This window comes from Charadrius vociferus, unplaced genomic scaffold, assembly GCF_000708025.1.
Source record: "Charadrius vociferus isolate BGI_N301 unplaced genomic scaffold, ASM70802v2 scaffold261, whole genome shotgun sequence".
In the NCBI taxonomy this organism is placed as follows: Eukaryota; Metazoa; Chordata; class Aves; order Charadriiformes; family Charadriidae; genus Charadrius; species Charadrius vociferus.
Window position 1 is genome coordinate 1121306 of NW_009646856.1, and position 20353 is coordinate 1141658.

A 20353-nucleotide genomic window follows, 5' to 3' on the forward strand; every position below is an offset into this window, starting at 1 on the left:
ATCACTCATACAGGAAAAAAACCCACTCCAAACCTCACGATATTGGTTTGAATCTGTGTTCTAACAGAAGACAAATCCAAAGACACAGTTTTTGCCCAAGGAGACACCGAACACCTCAGTGGGGAATACAATAGCAGTTTCACCGTTCAGTTTTGATGACCTGCCTCTTTTCAACTTGTAAAAGCTTTTGCTTCATAGGGCGGGAGGTTTGGTTTAGATTTATAAAAGTCATTGCATTGCACAGTTATTCTTATAATGCCCCTAATTTCCAAGTAGTTTTGCTAAGCAAAACAGCATAAACAGTTTTTGTGTGAAACGTGGAAATAAGCAAAGAAGCAGAACTAACTATTACTGGGATAGACTAATTTAAGATTAGAAAAGGAAATTGCAAACAGAAATTAAGGTATACAGCAAGGGAAATTGGCACAACACCGTATGAACATCTTGATGAAAATAAAACCGCCCAAATAACTGCAGAGTGATATCTGATTATCTTTTTTTTTTTTACTCACTGTAGGCTGTGGGGGTGCCAGCCCTTGCAAGAAGATGTAACTTTTCCCAAGAGGAAAGAAGGAAAGAAGGTGAAGGATTCTGGAGGTCCAGGAGAAGGAAAGGCATTTTTCTTCAAATCCTACAGTGCTAAAATTAACACTAAAATTCACACTTCGCTTCAGAAACCAAAGCTGGATTTCATCTGTGGTCTCTTTGCAGAGACTTGTGTTGCCATGCCATTAACCACACGTGGCAGAGCTGAGAAGTCTGGGAAGATACTGATTTTAATCGAGTTACCTGGAAAACTCAGCGTAGAAGGTGACTTTACCTTGAGGTGACAGAGCTAAACCAGATACCTTAGACGCTGTCACACAGAGACAACTTAATGTCAGTGTGTGCCTTAAAGCAGTGGAGGTTATGTGGGCAATTTGACACAGGCATACCCGACATTCTTCCCAAATTGGAGTGAAAGACCAGCTTGTGATTTATACAAAGGGGAGACAAAGCTGCACAAAGGCCAGGGGCAGGAAAGAGATCAAAGTTCTTAAACAGAACAAGCTATCCTTATCAGATTGAGACTTATTTTTTTCATTTCAGGAGTCATTTAAAATATTAATTTCCAGCAAAAAAAATATTGTCAGAATCATATTCCTAGAAAAAAAATGAAACCCTGGATTAAAGACACTTCAGTTTTCTTGCCTTTTTTGTTTGGTTGATTTCCTTTATCACTTTTCCTCTTCTTTCACTTTTTCAGTGGCAAAATAAAAAGATTCTGAGAGAGAGAGAAAAAGATAAAATGTCAAGCAGCCACAAAGAAACCTGAACATCTGTACAAATGCTGGTGAAATATTTTGAATTGATAAGCTGTTTATGCTCTATGCAATGGTCTTCAAAATTAAAACATTGTTAAGGATAATTTTTCTACTATCATTACTTCACAAGCCCTAAAGTAACACTCCAAGTTTTACCAAGCATTTCTGACATTTCAGATTTTCCAAACTGCACTTGAATAAAATCATAGTAATAACAGTTTAAATGAACAATAATCCTCTGGATTCAGGTATCACTCAGCATCAGTTTGAAAACAAAGTGTGCAACATGGTTGGTTATTTCTTATTCTCTCTCCAGCTTATCTTTTAAAAGACAACATTTACAGGAGTACAGGGCTTACTGTTTCTTATTCCCGCTTAGTGTCCTATGCTGAATGGCAAGCAGAACAAAACTAGCACTTGCTACTGCCAATCCACGGCCAGACACAGCTAAAGACAGTAATTTCCAGGGTTGATAAGCAGGGTTTATTTCTTTAAACAGCTAAATTTCTTACATTTGTGTTTTCCTTAGGAGTTTTTTAGTTCAGCCTTGTTCTGAGGTTTTCACTTAAAGCTTGAGCCTCACAAATATTGCTATTTCTGAGAACTCCACACTCATTCTAGGACTGTGATTCTGTTAATTCTCTCCAGGCTGCTGGAAAGACAAGGTAGAACAGCAATCAGTCAGAAAGACACACTTATTTTCATCTCTCAAGCAGCTGATATCTGAGAAGAGCATCTCAGTGAGGCCCTGAGGGCAACAAGGACTTTGATTTACTCCAGAAACTGCTTTCTTAGACAAGTTGCTCTCTTGGCAAAATTTAGAACAAATTCTTGGACTATAAAGGCTCAGGGAAGGTTTTGACTTCCTGCCTCACTCGAACAAATGTTGTTTGCACTGTATTTTTTGTCACCCCCTCCCCCCCCACATCAACAACACTTAATATTTCCTGATGGCATGTCAGTATGTTGCATGTTTAAAGCCTTCATTGTTCATAATATCAATAATTATTATACAAACACAATATTGAAGAATTATTTCAAATCCTCATTAACTCCAGTACTAACAGGAAGAGGAAACTAGGGCAGGAAAAACCTGCAATTACTGTTATGCATTCCCTGTAACATCAGTCACACCGCATCAGTACACTGTCTTCCTTGTTCTTCATCTCTCTGCAGCTCGGATATCCTCTGGCAGAGCCAGCTCGGAGAACAAAAGCTGGATCAGACATTTGTACGAATAAGAATAGTATCTAATATTACACTAGCTAATGAAAAATGTCCAAAGATATCAACTGTCACGCTTCCAGGGGATAAACTGATCACCAACTGAGGTCAAGAAAAGAATAGCTTCCCCACCCTCACCCGCACAACACTTCAATGTAATTACAGTGGGAACAAAATGAGCATTTAAGCCTTTTTTTGAAACAGCCACGACTGGAAGCACTGGAAAGAAAACACTTGACCAGACAACTCACTCGCCTCAAAAATTCCTATAGCAGTATGAACAATAGAGACGGTAGCAATCCAGACCAAGGTAATAGCGGAGTTTTGGCTTTCCTCTTGAAATGCTGGCGGATGAGCCACGTATGGCTGTTTGCTGCAGTTCATGCCAACACCTTAATGAGCGTCTGTTAAGGTACTACAGTTACTCACAGCATATTGTCTGCATATCCACCAAGGACCCATATTACAGTGCTGCAGACGTTGTTTAATTCTAGTTGTCCTAATCGCTGGTCCTGCAAGGTCAAACTGCCTTCCTTAAGACCAGCAGTACTTCCTAAATCAACTCGAACGCATTAAAGTCCACTACTCAACAAGACAGTAATACACACTCTCAGAGGCGCAGGTACAACTCGGCGCAGCTAGTCTCTCTCTACACGTCCCTTTTATCTTTGTTGAGTCAATATTAAATACTCCTCTGAGTAGCTAGTTCTGTCTCTGCTTTATTTACCAGGCAGAAGAAAGCTTTATCTCCCTGCCAGTGCTGGAGATTTAACCCATAATCAGAGAATTAGGCTTGTCTTTTTATTTCATACAGCATTTTTAATAAGAATAATCATGCAATCACAGTGGAGGTGTAATTTATGAGACGGTGCCTTCTCCTGGAGCCGTGCAAATTCTGAATCAGGAGTAGTTCATACGCATATTAACAACCTGGCTCTCCCTACTTCTTCTATCTATTCCTCTCTGGTAATATCCTTGCCTTCCAGAGTTCACCTTATGTTTATCTGTAAATCCTGGAACATGCACAAAAGGCTGCAGAAGCAATACAGAACTAAAAATGCTGGAAAACCAAACTATCTGCCTTATTTTGACATTCTTTTCACTGTAGCCCTATCTGTAATATTGCAGGAATCAGGCAGATCTGTAGAGAGTGCCTAGCGTTCTTCCCTCTTGAAGGTCAACATTCATTGAAGTAAATATTTTAGGAGAGAAAGGGCAGGTGGGAGAAGATTTAGAGATACAAGAATGAAGGTTCACAATTTAAGTACCCAAGTATAAACAGGCTTTTTAAGGAAGCTCTGAAACGTGTCCCCAGGGAGTTCTGATTCTAGATTCATCTAATATCTTTTGAGAGGTTTTTCCTTGTCAGTCATCCAGAGAATGGGTATGTCTGTGCTGTGTGTCTGGTATGGTCCTACAAGAATGCAGCAGCCACAGTCATACATAGATTAATATTCAGCTTCTAATGTGGCTGAAGGTCGATCCTTTTTTTAATTTGAAAACTAAATCAGTGCCTTAAATCGGTATCGAAAATAAATGAGAAGCAGCGGAGAGCAGGCTTGAGATGCCCACCATGGCCCGAAGCATGGAGAAGGCAGGCAAGAAGGCAATCACATGCTGTCCCCTCCAGAATCTGTGCATCATTTTCAAACCCAGCTTTAGATACAACAAATCACAGTAACACAATCTGGAGGTGACAAATGAATTGGCATAATGTGGCCAGATTCTGTTTAAGGGAAGAAAGGCCAAACTTTCCTAGAAAGCTGGAAGTGAGAGATTACATTTTTAGAAACTAACATAAACCTGAGTTTCCTCAAGTGAAACATGCTGATGTGTCTCAAAGCTTCAACTGGCCTAAACAGCATAAGTAAATACTGTAAGAACAAGATTTTTTTGATTTTTTTTAACAGCCTCCTTTATGACCAAATCTAATCTGTAAAGAAATCTGGGTTTATGCCTGTTTCTTTATGTTATGTTTTTATACACAGACTTACATATATGTATATGATGATAGAACTTAACCAGAAAAACTGTTTCCGGCTAGAAATTACTCACTTAATTTCTTCTTACAAGAAAGGATGACTATAAATCTGAGGGTCAGAGAGGGTTTGTTCAAACTGAAATCAAATGATGGCTCCTATGTGTAAGTACAGAGGTGTGCAAGAAAACTGCGGATCTCTAAGAAGCAATAAAGCAATCTAGGTAGACCATCTGTATTTCCTAGTCTCTATATTTATATACTGGAAGACTCTGAACTGGAAATCCAGTATTTTAGTTTACAAAAAGCACACTAGTTTTATAACTTTTTGATTAATATGCATATCGCACACAAAGAAGTATTACCAGGTGCCCCGGGTGAGTGCTGTCTGCTGCCATAGACTAAACCCCACGCCTTTTCCTGTTAAAACCTACACAAACACACAAATGGGAACAATAGATTAGTCAACCAAATCAAGCTTTCCCAAGCCAGCGCACAGCTGATGGCTGACTGTTTGCAAGGAGATGAACTGGATTTAAAGCATCAGCATGGGGAAGGCAAGAGACAAGAGCTGGGCCAGGGACTATGGTAACCACTGGCTCTACCCTATCATGAAATAGGTAACCAGTTACACAGAAAAGGAGGTGCTCTGTCCCTAAAAGGCAATTACTGAAGACGATTGTATAGGATGACTTCCAACAGAAGTCAACACTGACTTGTGGCTTAATTTCCCATTGCAGACCACAGCACAGAGGTGTGCGTGGCAGCCACGGGTGCTGGCTCGTGTACTGAGGGCAGGATAAATAAGCCAGGCCAGAGCTTTTGTTGTCCCCGGTCAGTTCCTTTGGTGGCTAAGCAGAGCAGGGCAAGTATCTCAGGTGAGACTGTCACCACTTTCCTTTGCCTGGGCAAATAAAAAGATTCATGGAAACAAAGTAGCCCCTTCACCAAGTTTGGGGAAGGAAAATAAGGAAAAATGAAAAGAAAAAAAAAAGGAAATAAATATTTCATCTGTTCCTGTGCTTGTCCAACTTTCCCCATGCTATTCCAGTTTCAGGTTTCAATCCACTTGTACGTTAGTTAACAGGAAAAAAGAGACTATACCACATTGTTAGCCAAAAAGACATCACCGCCTCTGGAAACTTTCAGAGGGTGATATTCCAAGTTAGGTACAATTCACTGGTCCTAAATTAGGATCTTGGGCTCTCTGGATAGTCACTGGGAAGAGACACAGGTGCTTCTAGAAGGTTGCACCTGCACTGGATGTCTGAAGAAGACAGTGGGAGTACATCTCAGATTGCTATTATGCAGTCAGTAGCTTCCTGTCCCTCATTTAATGTGGAGGTTTTCTGCAGTGGGAACAGAGGGATTTCAGGCAGGACACCACAGCTCAGGATGCACGTGCTTTTTCTTAGTGGCAGCAGTCAGCTGTAGGTGCTGGTATACTTATTGGCTGCTGCATTCATATCCAGGCAGGCTGGAGCTCTCAGATCTCACTTTACTGAACTAATTCAGATTATGGCAAAACTTGGTAGCTGGGAGCCAAATTCTCAGTTCAGATCATCAATTACAGATCAGCCACTGTCCTATAGAGAAGGGATGGAAGAGATTGAGAATGAGTCTTTTTACTCAGTTCCAGTTTGTCTTCCCCATTTTACCTCCTGCTGTAGGAGAGGTTACAAACAAGAGTTGCGCCTAGTTCGGTACACTGAGACAGGACTTCAGATGCTCTGAAGCAAAAACAGACCAATCTGAGAGCTGCGATAGCTTTGAGGAAATCTACATTCAGTCGGGCACACCTAAATGTAAAAACATGAAGAGGCTGTGGCTTCCTTGCTGTCTGGGTTTCCTAAGGAAGGGTGGACCCATTTCCAGATAGCGTGGACTTGGGTGGAGGGAAGGGGGAAGACATGAACAGCAACAACATCTGACATGAACCTTTGCTCTCCTGATCTTAAAATACAACAATGTGAAACCAGAGCAAGTGTGAAAGCTGAGGACTCCAGCAGGGTTTCACATCAATCAGGCTTTTCAGGCTCAAGTGTATCAAAAAGCAGGAGTGAGACAGTAAATGTTAGATGTCAGGATGATTTCAGAGCTCTTGCATAGTCAGAAGACAAAACAGGTTTCAGTCCACAGCCCTTAGATCTCCAGTCCACCTCAGAAGCTCGTGCTCCCCCTGCCCCGTTCCCAGGTGGCAGAGGAGGTTACAATACAAACAATAGTGATCTTTGGGGAAAGGCCACTTAAATAAATGAATCCCACCAGCTCTCCTCTGCTGACAAGGGGCTCCAACAAGGCTGTACACAAGCAGCAGGGGCTCCTGCGGTGGCACGGCCTCTTTGCACGCAGCAGCGACTGCCAGGATTTGAGGAACGCAAGCACCAGGAGGGAGCTGCTCCCGGTTGCCCAAAGAGGGGGGAAAAACTTGCAGAGTAGCACAATGACAACGGACAAAAGGCAAATTTAGACCTAATATCAGACAGATAAATTGCTGGGGGTTCTTATGACTGGAGACTAATCCTTAGGGATTGCCTGGCCCAGTGCCCCCCCTGCTGCATTGGCCACCACACCTGCTCGGCTGCTTGAGATCAATCACTCCCTCGTGGTCAGAGAACGAGGCGAGATATAATAGCAGGTCTTATTCAAGCTCTGTGTCTGGGAACATAAGCTTAAAAAGCGGGCACACAATAGCATAATTGTAGCCCCTCTGAACTGGTTGGCCCCTTGCAGTATGAAAACCAGCTCTCCTCCTTTAGGATTCGCGTTCAGACACTGCAGGGAAACCAGAGCTGAGCTCGAAAGGAGAAACTGAAGACAGAACGAAGGTGGACGTAGTCTTGAAGGAAGGGTTGTGAAAAGGGCAAGTGAGATGTGGGGCACGTGTATACAAACTCGCTAGCAACAAAGTATATTGGGCTTTTGGTTTATTGTTATAAGTCAAGTGTTTTGTCTTCCTCCCCCGAGTTGTTTCAAGCAGTTTTAAAGCTAGCTGTAGGTACTTTGAATCATCTATGCATCCAGGCCTAGCATTTTGAATTTATTATTTTAAAGGCATCATGAAATACAGTCATGAAGTACTAAAAATGGTAAATGAACGCAGAGTTTATATGTCCCTACAGTACTGGACCATTTATAAAAATTCTGAAGTAATGATAAAATCAAACATCGCTTTATAATAATAAGAGTTTAAGACTGGGGCATATTATTCTAGATTTTATATATTTAAAATAAATATTAATTTAAACATGAGAGCATAGTATTTCTTTGAGAGCACCAAAACAGAAACAGATCGGGCCACTTTTTACACTTAACCAGGGTGAAGTGAAAAATTAAACTATCAATATGAATGTCAGTTACTTCCTAGCTACAAAAATCCAAGTATGTATTTGGAAGTATAGATCTCAACCTCCCTCCGCCATTACCTATAACAAGCCAGTATCTGGCAAAGGACGAACAGGCATACTCACATTCTGCTTTCACAGATGGTCCCAGTTTTGAGCTGCTCGATCAGGAGGCAGCTTAGTCTCCATCCAAAGCCCTGACTGGTGACGGCCAAATTTGCTGCACTCATCCACCTGTGAACCTACATCACAGATACCAAGTGGAACACATCAAAGTTATCACACTAAAAACTATTTGGCTGTACTGAGTTACTGGTCATCTTGAACAAGTACCAACAGCAGGTTCATGGAACGCATCCCTTTAAAATACCACTGATTTTAAATGCATAGAAGTTTACAATTCCCTAATTAAACATCAGTCACCGTTTACATTCTATTGTTCGGTACTCTGTTTAGTGCTTATCACTCTGAGACCATAAAAGTTATTGGAGTCTCAAATATTGTTGTTTATGCACCTTTTAAAAACATTTACACCCTCTGTATCATATACAAGAGTATTTCGATGCAAATAAGGATTTGGGGTATGTCTGTCTCCCTCTCCCACTCTGCCTTAACTAGCCTAATTGAAGGTTATATATCTAAGTAAGCCAGTGCACCTACTGAGCTGTCTCAAACTCTTGCATACGGGCTTGAGTATCTTGCAGTTAAAATACATTTGTTTAAGTCCCATATTGCTTCTCAGCTGCAAATGACGAAAATGCCAGATTGAGTAACACTTGAATGACAGTCTTCATTATGACACCTTATTTTGGTATCTTTCCCCAGTGCTGTTATTTCACATATTCAAACTTCTCTGGGAAGTGATACTGTCTAGAGATGCCAGAGGACCGTTTCTTGAATTCTCATTTGACAGCAGCATGCTGTTCACCGGAGACGTATGAAGCTAGGTGGTTTAGAAAGTCCTTATAGAATTGAGAAAGTAGCAGAGCTTACCCCCTGGCAAGCCAGTGTAATCCTAGCATTTTTAAATTTTATGTTGTTTTGCTTAATACTTCTGGAATTAAAGTTTCTTTGTATGAAGATAATGCTACACAAAAGAAGATGAGAGTAAGTGATTATCTGCCATTTACATTACAAAATCCGTAATGCCCATCTTTGTGAAGATTATACTCTGTCAGTCCTATGCCAAATAAAACACCTCCAAATCAGGTAACTACCTACTGCTAGAAATATTCAAACTAATGTCAGTGTAACATAGTACTCTCTTTCTGCACTATTTAGTAGTGTAACACTGCTGTGAACTGTTAAAAAGCTGACATATTATACCCCTTAAATGTAAATAAAACTTCTCTAATAAGAAAGGATTAAAGGGATTGTGCTACACAACTCCACAAACTGTATTTCAGAAACTCAAAAAAAATGGGAATCAACAAAAGTAGAGGAAGGCCCGCTACACGCAGTTTTATGAATACACGAAATAAGGTAACATTGATGTATTAATGTCACAATGAGGTGCATTTGGCAATTAACAGATTCAGTATTATGTCAGGAAAGAAATCAAGAAATCAAGCTATTAGGGCATCTAAGAAAAGCCCTAATGTCAGACGAGATGGAACCCTAACTAAGAACACAGACTAGAAGAAAGGGTGAATAAGGGTCTGGGACAGCTTTGCTGCTATGACAGCCAAGAATTCCAGATTTATCATATTGAAAAGAGCATATATTAGGAAAAAGGTTAGATTTACAGCCATGCCCTATCAAATCACTTGGAAAATATTTGGGACAATACTGTCATATATTATAAAAATAGATATTGAAAACATAAATTTTAAAAACATAGATTGAGAATATATATTTAAAGAGACTTTTTTTTGTTAGAAAAAGTGAGAGAGTATCTAGCCTTGTACTGCAGGATGGCACCGACAGAACTCTCCACTCAAAGCACTGCTAAATCCATCTTTCTGTGCTGTGAATCTTTTGGGTATTGAGTTCCTGTGCCTTCACTTGCCTATTTCTGTTCATTTTTACCTGGACCCTAAGGACATCCCTGAGTTCTGCTTTTGCACATAAACATCTCTCAGAAAATGGATTTAGGGCCAGATATTAAAGCGTATGAGCAATTTTCATGAGAGCCAAGAACTCAGCAGTTGAGATAGCTCTCTTTCTTATACCAACACAGCTCCAATAACTCCAGTTAACTTGCTTTTGATTTACACCATTAAAGCGAGAGTTGAATTACTGTCCCAGTTTCCAGCACACAGTTTTTTCTTGTAACAAAATGAAGAACTTCACCAGTGTGAGAAGGGGAGAAGAGGCATCTGATGCAGTTACTGCCCCAAACGCTGCCATTACAGCAAGGTGATTTCAGGTGACCTGCTGCTAGGGTTGGGTGAGGACAGACAACCTGAGGTGCCACCTTGTTAGTCATCCCAAGCCAAGCTGTCCTCACTTGTCATTCATTTGTTCTGAAAAGGGCTTCAAATATCCATAAACTCAGTAACAATCTTAGTACCTCATCCATATTAAGATTTAAACTATGACATTTCCTATTATTGAATACTATTTTATGCAGAAGACATGTCTTAGGTCAACTTTTTCAGGGTCTGACATTACTCAGTTTATATTTTAGTCATACTGTTTTCCCAGGATCAGGGCACTGTAATATAGTCAGCATTACTAAAGAGTCAGTTATGACTAATTTGCTCCTTTCCTAAGCCATGGAGAAATGTGCTAGAATTGCTATTAAGATAAATCTACAGACAATTTTGGTTAAGGCTTTACAAGGGTTTAAGAAAGTTTGTTTAGGCCTCAAAGCCAAGCCATCCATCTGCTCTAAAGACTCATTGCTGGAAGAGTTCAACTTCTAACACTACCGTCATTGTGAGCAGTCCGCAGCAAGAGAACAAGTGTTACCCCTGCTGCTTGTAAGAAGCCAAATCAGCACCAGTTTTAATTAACTTTAATGGTTTGGGAACTAGATCAACACACATTTTTAAATAACAGAATTTAAATAAAAGCAACAACCAGCTGCTTCTCTGGAGTATGTCTATCCGTTTGCAGGTAAAGGGACATTTATCAAAACCTAAAAAATGGAATCCAAACCCAGGTGGGACACATTACCTTTAATACATCTCAGGAATCAACTGAAAATTATGTGTCTCCAGGAAGCACCTGAGTCTATGCAACCTTCTGAAGTGGAGACCTTAGGAAAAAGACTGGAATATAAGCTGCCAAGTAAAGGGAAACAGCAAAGTCAAGAGTCCTTGGCATGTAAGACTACTTAGTATGTAGAAGTCATAGCACGGTAGTACCTAAAAAATGCAGCCTCTTTAAGCTGTGCACCATCTATTTTACAGACTCTCCAGACCTCAGAGACCTTATTCCGATAAAGTGAGTGAACCGGTGAGATACACAGAGGTGGAATGACTGATGCCAGATGGAAACTGCATACAGAATAAACAGCTGAAGGACAACAACGTTAAAGTGAGGGCAGTTCTGCGATAGCGACACTGGATGTAAATTCAGGAGTCTGCAGAGATCTGTTATGAACTCAGAGACGCTGTTGCCTTTCTTCCAGCCTCTCTCAATTACACAGACTGAGCTTTTTTTTTATGCAAAGGCAAATGTTGTTTCACACTGTGGGAATACGCAATACTTAGTGGTACAGTGTCCCAACTCACCATCGTAAATCAAATGCTAGAGGTATAGGCACTTCAGATATTATTGGCAGAAGTAAAATTTAATATAGCTTGCCAGCATGTGGAAAAAATTTAAGGTCCAATTCAATGAAGTCAGTGTGATTTTGGCCTGAATCACCCATCTGCTACCTATATTAAGCAGTATAACATTCTCTATATAAATAAAATACATTCAATTTCGATCATGTTTGACATTTCTTACCGTGCTAAATTTTTTGTCATTTGTCAACCTGTATTTTTAGAGCTCTCTTGGACTGACTGCCAGGCTCCATCTGGCAAAATCAGAGGTGTTTCTAACCCAAAGCATTTCAAAGCAATTCTCCTGCATTAGTTAAAAAAGACCAAATTTAAGTGATTGCAGGTGACTGTAAAAAGATGGATTTTAATTTTCTTAAAAAACACAAACAATGAAATAGTAACTTAAAAAAACCCTTTATGTTACTATACTGGCTACCTACCCATCTACCAAATACTTTGATTATATATTGAGCATGGTGTAATATTTTAAAGGACTTATTGTAAATGGTCATATCATTTTTTTCAACTAATCACTGTATTACCCACACAATAAATGTGACCGTAATCTGAAAAACATGGTCCCTAAGCACAACACAGACAACTAAGTTATCTGTTAAATGTAATTTTTTTCCCCCCGAGTAAAGTGAATTTGAGAGAGTTGGTCTCAGATGCAAGTCCCATTCCCAGGAAGATTCTTTATTCCTGAAGAAAGCATACTAGCAACCTTAGAGCCACAAAGAGACCACTGTCTTCCCACATAAATTCTCTCTTTCCTCCCTTGGATAATGAAAAAGATGCCACTTTAAAGACTCGCTGCACATACAGGTTACAGTAAAGTCTTTCCTAGACTTTGAAAAGGCCAAAATCTCGTCTGTTGTGTCCCAAGCTACATGTGTCATCACTGCCAGAACAATTACCAAATACTCTGCCCAATTTGCTAAATACCCCAGCATGGATTCTCCATAGAAATAAAGCTCTACATCCTCCAAAGCCAGGACCTTGTCGCTGTACTGAGGAAGCGCCAGCCACTGCCAGTGGTAGGGCCCTTAGCCCAAGTGGGCAGCCTACCAGAGAAGCACCACACTTAACCAACGTGGTGTGCACACATCCAGATCCACTATGTGATCCCAGTGCAAGGGAGCACCTCGGTGACGGCAAATCAGTTAACGGAAATTAGAGTATTCTAGGCTCACCAGCTTCCCTTGGGACTTGGCAATCATCGGCAAGTCTTAGAGAGATGTCTCAGTAGGATGCAATGGTCCTTGTTAAGATTTCCTGGAGTGGAACAGGATCCCACCTCTGCTCGCCTGCTGCTAGTAGACTGTAAAAACTTAATTATGAATATTTTCTTTTTTCTCTCATGAGTTTTCTGGAGATAGAGTAATGCACAGCCTCATCAGCCTTCAACAGTCACTGGAACCAACTCCTATTCTCTTCCACTCTCCAGGAGTTGCATTGGCTTGGATCTTACAGTCTCTGCATGAGTTGACATAGATGCAGCCCCCCCCCACACACAGTACTACACACGTAAATATTAAACTTATCTATTTCAATGACTGCTCCTTGTCCAGCTAAGTGATTTGGAAAGAATAAAGCAGTTAGCAGGGAGGCAAAGTCACAAAAGGCAAATACAACAGCGACACTGTTCGCTAGCCAAGTATATTAGCTCATTTTACTCTTTTCTAAGAGTACATTACATCACAACTCCTTATCTGCCCTATTTTTTTAACTGTATCAGCTTTTAAGAACATATAAATCATAATGAAAATTCAACATTAATCTTTATTGCTTACCTCACTGTTCTGAAACAGTTATTAATGTAAGCAGTCAAAAGGGGGTTCCTCATACAGCGTGCAGTTGTGGAAAACTGGCTTAGAAAAAAAACTTACTTTTGAGCTCACCAGCTCAAAATGTCCTACGTTCTGCAGATGCGTTAGGTGGGGACCTCCCCTAAGGCCCATGTCTCACAGGCACAGCTGTGAATGACAGCTGATGTGACTGGCACTACATAAGCATTACACACTGCTTTGGCAAGGCCCGAGTGCAGGTCAATTAAACTATCATAACATCGTTCTTATTCCAGGACAATTTATTGCTTAGCGTGTTACATACACCCCTCACAGAAACTGCACTCAAGCAGGTGCAATGATCAGGAAGAAAGTTGGACAAAAGCAACAGTGCAGTTTATTTATTATCCCTTTTAATTTCTTTCGATTCTAGAAAGTCTTAGCTCTTTATAATTAATGGCCTCTGGTGCGCAGAAAATCCTTGACTTGCTCTCATTACAAACATTTAGAAAGAATCTGGCTCTAAATTGAGTTTTAAAAGAACTGAAAGTGAATTTTATTTTACATCTAAGAAAGAATGCTGCTCTTCTGACACCATGTAAAACCTTTTTAGCTTTTTCTGTGCAGTTCAACCTCATATTCTGTTCCAGACACTGGGATATATAAGCACTAACATCGCTACTCCCAGACAAACCAAAGCAGTTTGTCATACGTTACCCATCTTCTACGTCCCTTCAACATGAACATTAGAACAGAAAAAGCCAGGCTGTTCCTCCAGTGATTCGTAACACACCAAATACGTGATATCACATCAGTCCATGAAATCTACCTTCTGTTATCTGTGTATGGTAAATCAACATAATCAGCATAACCAAATGATTACATGAAGAGAGATTTGGCCTTAAGGTGCATAGCAATTATGACATACTACACAGCTCCAGCTTTCAAATGCGCTCTCCCTGAACGATGAGACCAGCAAGTATTCCCATGACTAAACCGTAGCTGTCATTTGACTAAACCCCGTAGTTACACAAACACAATGTCTGAAAGCCAATGTCTTGGTTACATGGTTTAGTTCTGTATTTGTAACTACATTGTGGAACTTCTCTGGGTAAGAAAACTCAGAACACAGTATTTTAATTTACGTATTTGAACCTTTTGAATTGACTTAATCTGATACTACAGACAGTAAGTCTAGAACATGTGCATGAATTATGTCCTTCTCCACAGCAGATTTACTTCTAATTTCCATACTTAGTGGGAAGAAGTTCCATATTGCAAGGCACTTCATGCTCAATTTTATAATTCCTGATTTTATATACATACATATGTCATACACAGGAATTATACTTTTCTTGTCATCACTGAGAAGTAAATAATGGTCACTTACTCGTTTCCACCCACATTCTCTGGTATCTAATGGTAAGTCTACAGAGTAACTGCCTGAAAGGGCAGTTTAAATGTGTTACCGCACTATATACGCAGACACGCAACAATGGGAGTGCGAGTGCTGTTGACCTAAAGAACTTTTCTTTAGATTTTGTTAGGGTAAATAGTTAAAAATATTCCCCAAACAGGCTACCCTGCAGAGCTAGTCTTTCAGTCAATCCTGAATGAACACACTTATAGTCCTGCCGCTGATCAAGGCGCACACAAGCCTGCCAAAGCAGCAGTAAAGGTAATTGATGTACTCTGAAAACACGGCGATCTCACTTCACCCCAAACATTACCAATCTGGCAAGCCCCGGCTTCAGGGAAGGGAGAGTTACTTTGTAATGCTTTATTTCTTGAGATGGTTTATAGGGTGAATTCAAACCCTCATGCCCTGGGACAAAAACTAAATTAAGTATAATCCAGTTTATGAGTTACAGCAAAAAAACATTCTGGACAACATCAGGTTTTACCACATGTAACGGCTTTATGAAATGTATAAATGTTACTTCTTTATAAAATACATTTTTCATTCCAAAATGCAAATTATAATTCATATTTATTCAGGACTTTCCTTTTTAGCATTTTAAACTTATTTTAAAAGAAAGACACAGGATTGCCAAATTAAAGATTTCTTATAGTGTTTTTATTAACAAACTTTCATTGGAAAGTTCTGGGCGCATTAACATAGGAGGCACATTGGCTTCGATGTTTGGCATTTGACAGTCAACAGAATTGCACTTCACTGCGATAGCCTTGCTACAACAGTGTGAATTTTCACGGCAACCCTCGTAGCGAGCCTCTCTCACTGACCTATTCAGCAGATGTTTTTTATCATTTTGGTCAGCCTTCAAAACCCGGTCATTCTGCAAAGAACGCTGATCTATCCTGCTCTCAGCTTTCTTTTTCTGCTTTGACAGAGAGGCTTTCTTGCTTTCAACCCCGTTCGCTTCTGTACCACCCTTTTCATCACACTTGTCTGTCTGCTGACAGAATCCCTTTTGGTTATTTGATACACTGTTCTCACATTCAGAGCAATGCACTATTAGAGGTCCTGCGTTTCGGCAGAGAAACTGTGAGGAGCTCATCACCTTTGGAAGAGTTCTTACATTTTCCTCTGGGTTTTGATGAGCATGTGAATCTGTCCTATTTATTCTTTGATGTGCCTGAAACTGCTGCACGGACTGGAGGAAAAAATTTTTAGGCAGAGAGTTCTGCGTCATCGTTCTTTTGAGCCTTCCTTGAAGGCAACTGCAGTGGAGGACATGCGGGACTGGGTGCACGTAACCTTCGGCGGCTTGCTGTAAAGCGTTTATAGGAGCTACAGAGCTTTGGATCTGTACAGTTCCCGACGGAGGAGAACACTGGTAACAGAAGGTATCACTTAACTGTTGACATGAGTGCGGACTCCACTTCACTGCCACTTGCTTATAGGCATCAGGACAGCTACACTGCCTGTTCTGAGAGAAAACTGGGCATATGGCGTGTTGGTCAATAGATGTCTGCAGCACAGCTGAACTAGCAACGTTTTTTATGCTTTTACTCACTTCGCTATTATAGGCTGAATGCATAGGCATACATGTGTTTTGGGGCCTGCTACTGAAGAGCTCTGAGCAGATATGAGTTTCTTCATAAGTCACTTTCTCTGCAGGGTTACAGATACCGGTTTGTGACGCCAGAGGCTCGAGCTCATAGTGCTCATGCTCCATTTCTGGTTTTTGACTTCTGGAGTCCAGCTGATATTTGCTAACAGAATGTGATTTATTTTGACCTCTGCCTCCTTGGGCTCCTGAAAACGTCTGAGAGAAGGCATTGCACCGCAATTTTTTTGGTAGTGGGATCTGGCCACAAGTGCCCTGGGGTCCAAGGCATCGGCACATGCACTGGAAGAAGAATGTTGCGAAAGTCCAACTAATGCACATTATAAGCATCATAAAAGTACCAAGCTGCGTGTATGCCAACACTGTAGAGGGCATCATCATGGCTCCAGCTACAAATGTAGTCAATGCAGCCATCGCAATAGCAGAACCCATACGGCTTAAAGAAAAAATTACTTTTCCCTCTCGGTCAGGGTCAGGGGCTAAGCGATAAGCCACTCCATAATGAACAGCAAAGTCTACAGATAAGCCAACAGCCACCGAAATAGTGACAGATTCTAACACATTTAGCTCCCATCCAAGAAGAACCAGAGAACCTACAGTGACAAAAATAGTTCCAGCTATTGAAACTATTGCATAAAGGCTTATAATGATATTCCAAGTTGTAAGAAGCATTACACTAAATGCAACAGCAACTGAAAGACCCATGGCAATCAGAGTACCATCAGAAAGACTGTCCTGAAGATCATAAAATTCAAGGTTACTCACAAACCAACCATTGCTAAGACCTTCAGGAGCAGAACTAAGCTCGCTTGAAATCCAGGAGTCCACCTCTTTGTAGAACTGATGCATTTTCTCATAAGCTAGCGTGAAGAGGTAGGTGCTTTGGAACTCCAACACCACTGCCCTGATGGTGTCATTTAAGTCAAAGCGAGGCCCTGGGGTTTTACTATCTAAATGGTACCCTGTGCTTCTTTCTAGCTCCATTATAGCTCTCTTGATACACAATTCAAAAACTTCTTGTTTGTATGGAAAGCTCCAGTGGCTGCAGCAGGGGTAAAGAGATGGCTCATCACAGTCTTGATTTTCCATCCACTGCTTAAATGTTTCAATAAAGCAGCTTGTGAAGTCTTGTTCTTCAGTCTGATAATAAAATGTTTGATTTCTTAACTTCTGACAGAAACGTAAAATCCAAACCTGTGAAGCTGGGCTAGCGATGTTAAAACTGCTATCTAGTTGCAGCTTTCCTTTACTTTTAGGGTTTAAAGGATCACCATTATCCTTGGGTGTGACACCCCAGATTACTGTAATTGGCATGTGGAGCTCTTCTCCATGGTGGACACGTTCAAACATAAAAAGCTTTTTGTATTCTGCATCATATCGTTCAAATGGGTGAGAAGACCTAAATACCTGAAACTCAGAGAGCTCCAATGACGGCAATTTCATCTTTGGATTTACACACACAATATATGCTCCACCAATTGTTAAGGCAAGGAACCAGAAAAGCCAAATGTATCGAAATTTGATAACAATGCATGGCAAAACTTTTTCAAAAAATATCCTGGATGCTTCTGAAACTGAAAAAATAATCTTGTGGAACATTTGGCACAACGCTGTCCAGCAGGTTTTGTTGCTGTATACCCTCTGCTGAGGTTTCTTAAAGCAACTGAAAATATTGAGAAGATACCGTTCATGTAAAACAACTACAGCAGGTAGCCATGTAACCATCAAAACATAATTCACCAAAATGGCAGTGCCGGCATAAACACCGAAACACCTGATTGCTGTGATATTGCTGACATAATTAGCATAGAAGGCAGCAGCGGTAGTAAAACTCGTGACAAACATGGAAAGAGCAGCATGCTGCAATGTGATGCTCACTGTCTCAGAGGTTCCAGCATGAGGTTTATCAAATTTTGTGTAGTTCCAAACATCACATAAGACAAAAGCATCATCCGCTCCAATCCCAACAAGAATAATCAATGCAGTGAGATTCATGAATGGAAAGAACTCAAAATTAAATACTACCCGATATAGAAAATAAGAAATAATCAAGGAACTAATTATTGCAAACATAGTCATCAGCGTGATAAACATGGACTTCGTGTATACACACATAACTAATAAAACAATTACAATGGCAATGGCAGGATACACAGTATCCATCAACAGGTAATCTTGAAACAATCTATGTTTTATTCCAAACTCAATCCCTGTGACGGTTGTTACACCATCAGAAGCATTCCAGTTCTCGAAGTTATCTAGGTAAATACTCATCATGCTTTCCCCTTTCTCAGTAGGAGAGAAAAGCATGCTGTATTTTAAAGCTGGTAAGACGTAGTCAGCTGTCTTTGGGCTTAGAAAATCCTTGTCCACTAGATAGTGAAGGATCTGGTAAACAGCATTGTACTTGGTACATTTGCGAGGCACGTTTGTACACTTGAGTTGGTCCTTCCTTTTGGCATTCATATCCCAGCAGTCTGGCCCCAGGGTTCCATTGTAGTAGTATTTGGCACATGTGCGAAGCAGCTTTAGAGTGTGAGAGACATCCCGCTCTACAATTTTTTGACACGATGACCTGTTGTTCAGAATAGCGATATAGTTGCCCAGTGTCCAGCTGGGACAGCACGAAGCAGCAGTGGCTCTCTGGCAGAGATCACCAAACTGGGAATGGGATCTGATCTGTATAAAGACAGGCAGGGCAAAAAGTCCATTTTAAAGTAATAGTCTGAATTACTAGAAACATTCACCCACAAAAAAAAAAATCCCAGTGATGAAAATTCAGCTTACAGTCCTTTTATGTTAACGTTCTAAATTCCTATTTCCACACACAGTTTTTGATGAGCATCCTCTTACATGCAGCAGACTAAACCAGCAGTAATTCAGTACACAGACTTCTCACAGCAGCATAAAATTGGCAGAAACATTAAGAATATTGCAATTCTATTGTTTGAAGTTGCACTGAGGTTTTTTTCCAGACTGAGGACTGTTAACTCTCTTCTATTAGCTCACACTGTCATCCTGAAAACAAACAATCAGCCATACATCAACGAAGTTTCATTCTGTTTGGAATCACATACTGAAGTTCCTAGAAGAGGCAAGGACTTACCATCCAGAAAGAAAGGACGTGAGAACTTTATGATGCCTTCCATCATCTGACCTCTCTTGTACAACCCTCACTTTATGAGTCTTTTTTACTCTTGTACAGCGGACAGACATTTCCCCCAACCAGGTCAGCCTGCTACCCATGCTCTGCGTGTCCCCGAGTCACGCAGGACTTCCAAGGCAGAAGCACAAGGTAATGCCGCTGTGGCATGAAGCACCCCAATATAAGCTCTGCTGCACAGAGACAGCGGTCATGCCTCTGAATGCTGCACCCACTGAGGGATGAAGTCCCAAGAGTTGAGTCAGGAGTGGAGTGGAGGAAAGTGCAGCAGCAGCAAGGCCAGAGGAGTCACACGGGCAAGCAGGGACCAGTGGCAAGTGTGGACAGGGCACAAAGCCGGGTCATGGGGGAGGACTGCTGTTGTCAGCTCAAGTGACTGCCCAAAGCCCAGGAACTCCTACCAGATGCTTTGCGAAAATGACAGCAATTTTAACATTTTGATCAAGGAATCTCCTTAGCTAAATGAGTGTTAATCCCTTATGTGGATATTCTCACTTCAAGAATATTTCAGACATAGCTGAAGCCAGTAAGAGCACAACTTAGCTAAATCGCCACGATCACCATAGGCAAAATTGAAAATGTCTATAAAACAGAACCGAAACTCTTAAATAACAGTGTTAGATCAGGGAAAATAAGGAATGTAAGTCTTAAAAGCCAGAACTTCTGGCTTGTTATATGTGACAAATTAGAATTAATCCTTCAACTATTTAGATATATGTAAAATTTCAGTCTAAATCAGGTTACATAGAATGAAGACATAATAATACAGTCACATTAATAAAGCCATGTGCTTAAGAGTTTACAG

The 20353-nt window shown here is 40.7% G+C and overlaps 1 protein-coding gene across 1 annotated transcript in view; it reads right to left on the bottom strand.

The window, feature by feature from the left end:
• Positions 1-15414: 15414 nt before the first annotated feature.
• Positions 15415-20353, bottom strand: part of DISP1 (dispatched homolog 1 (Drosophila)) — a 33616-nt gene continuing 28677 nt past the window's right edge. Inside the window, exon 7 of the mRNA XM_009894297.1 lies at positions 15415-19064. Within this exon, the coding sequence (XP_009892599.1) occupies positions 15420-19064 (3645 nt within the window). The 3' untranslated portion in view covers positions 15415-15419. The remainder of the gene's footprint in view (positions 19065-20353) is intronic.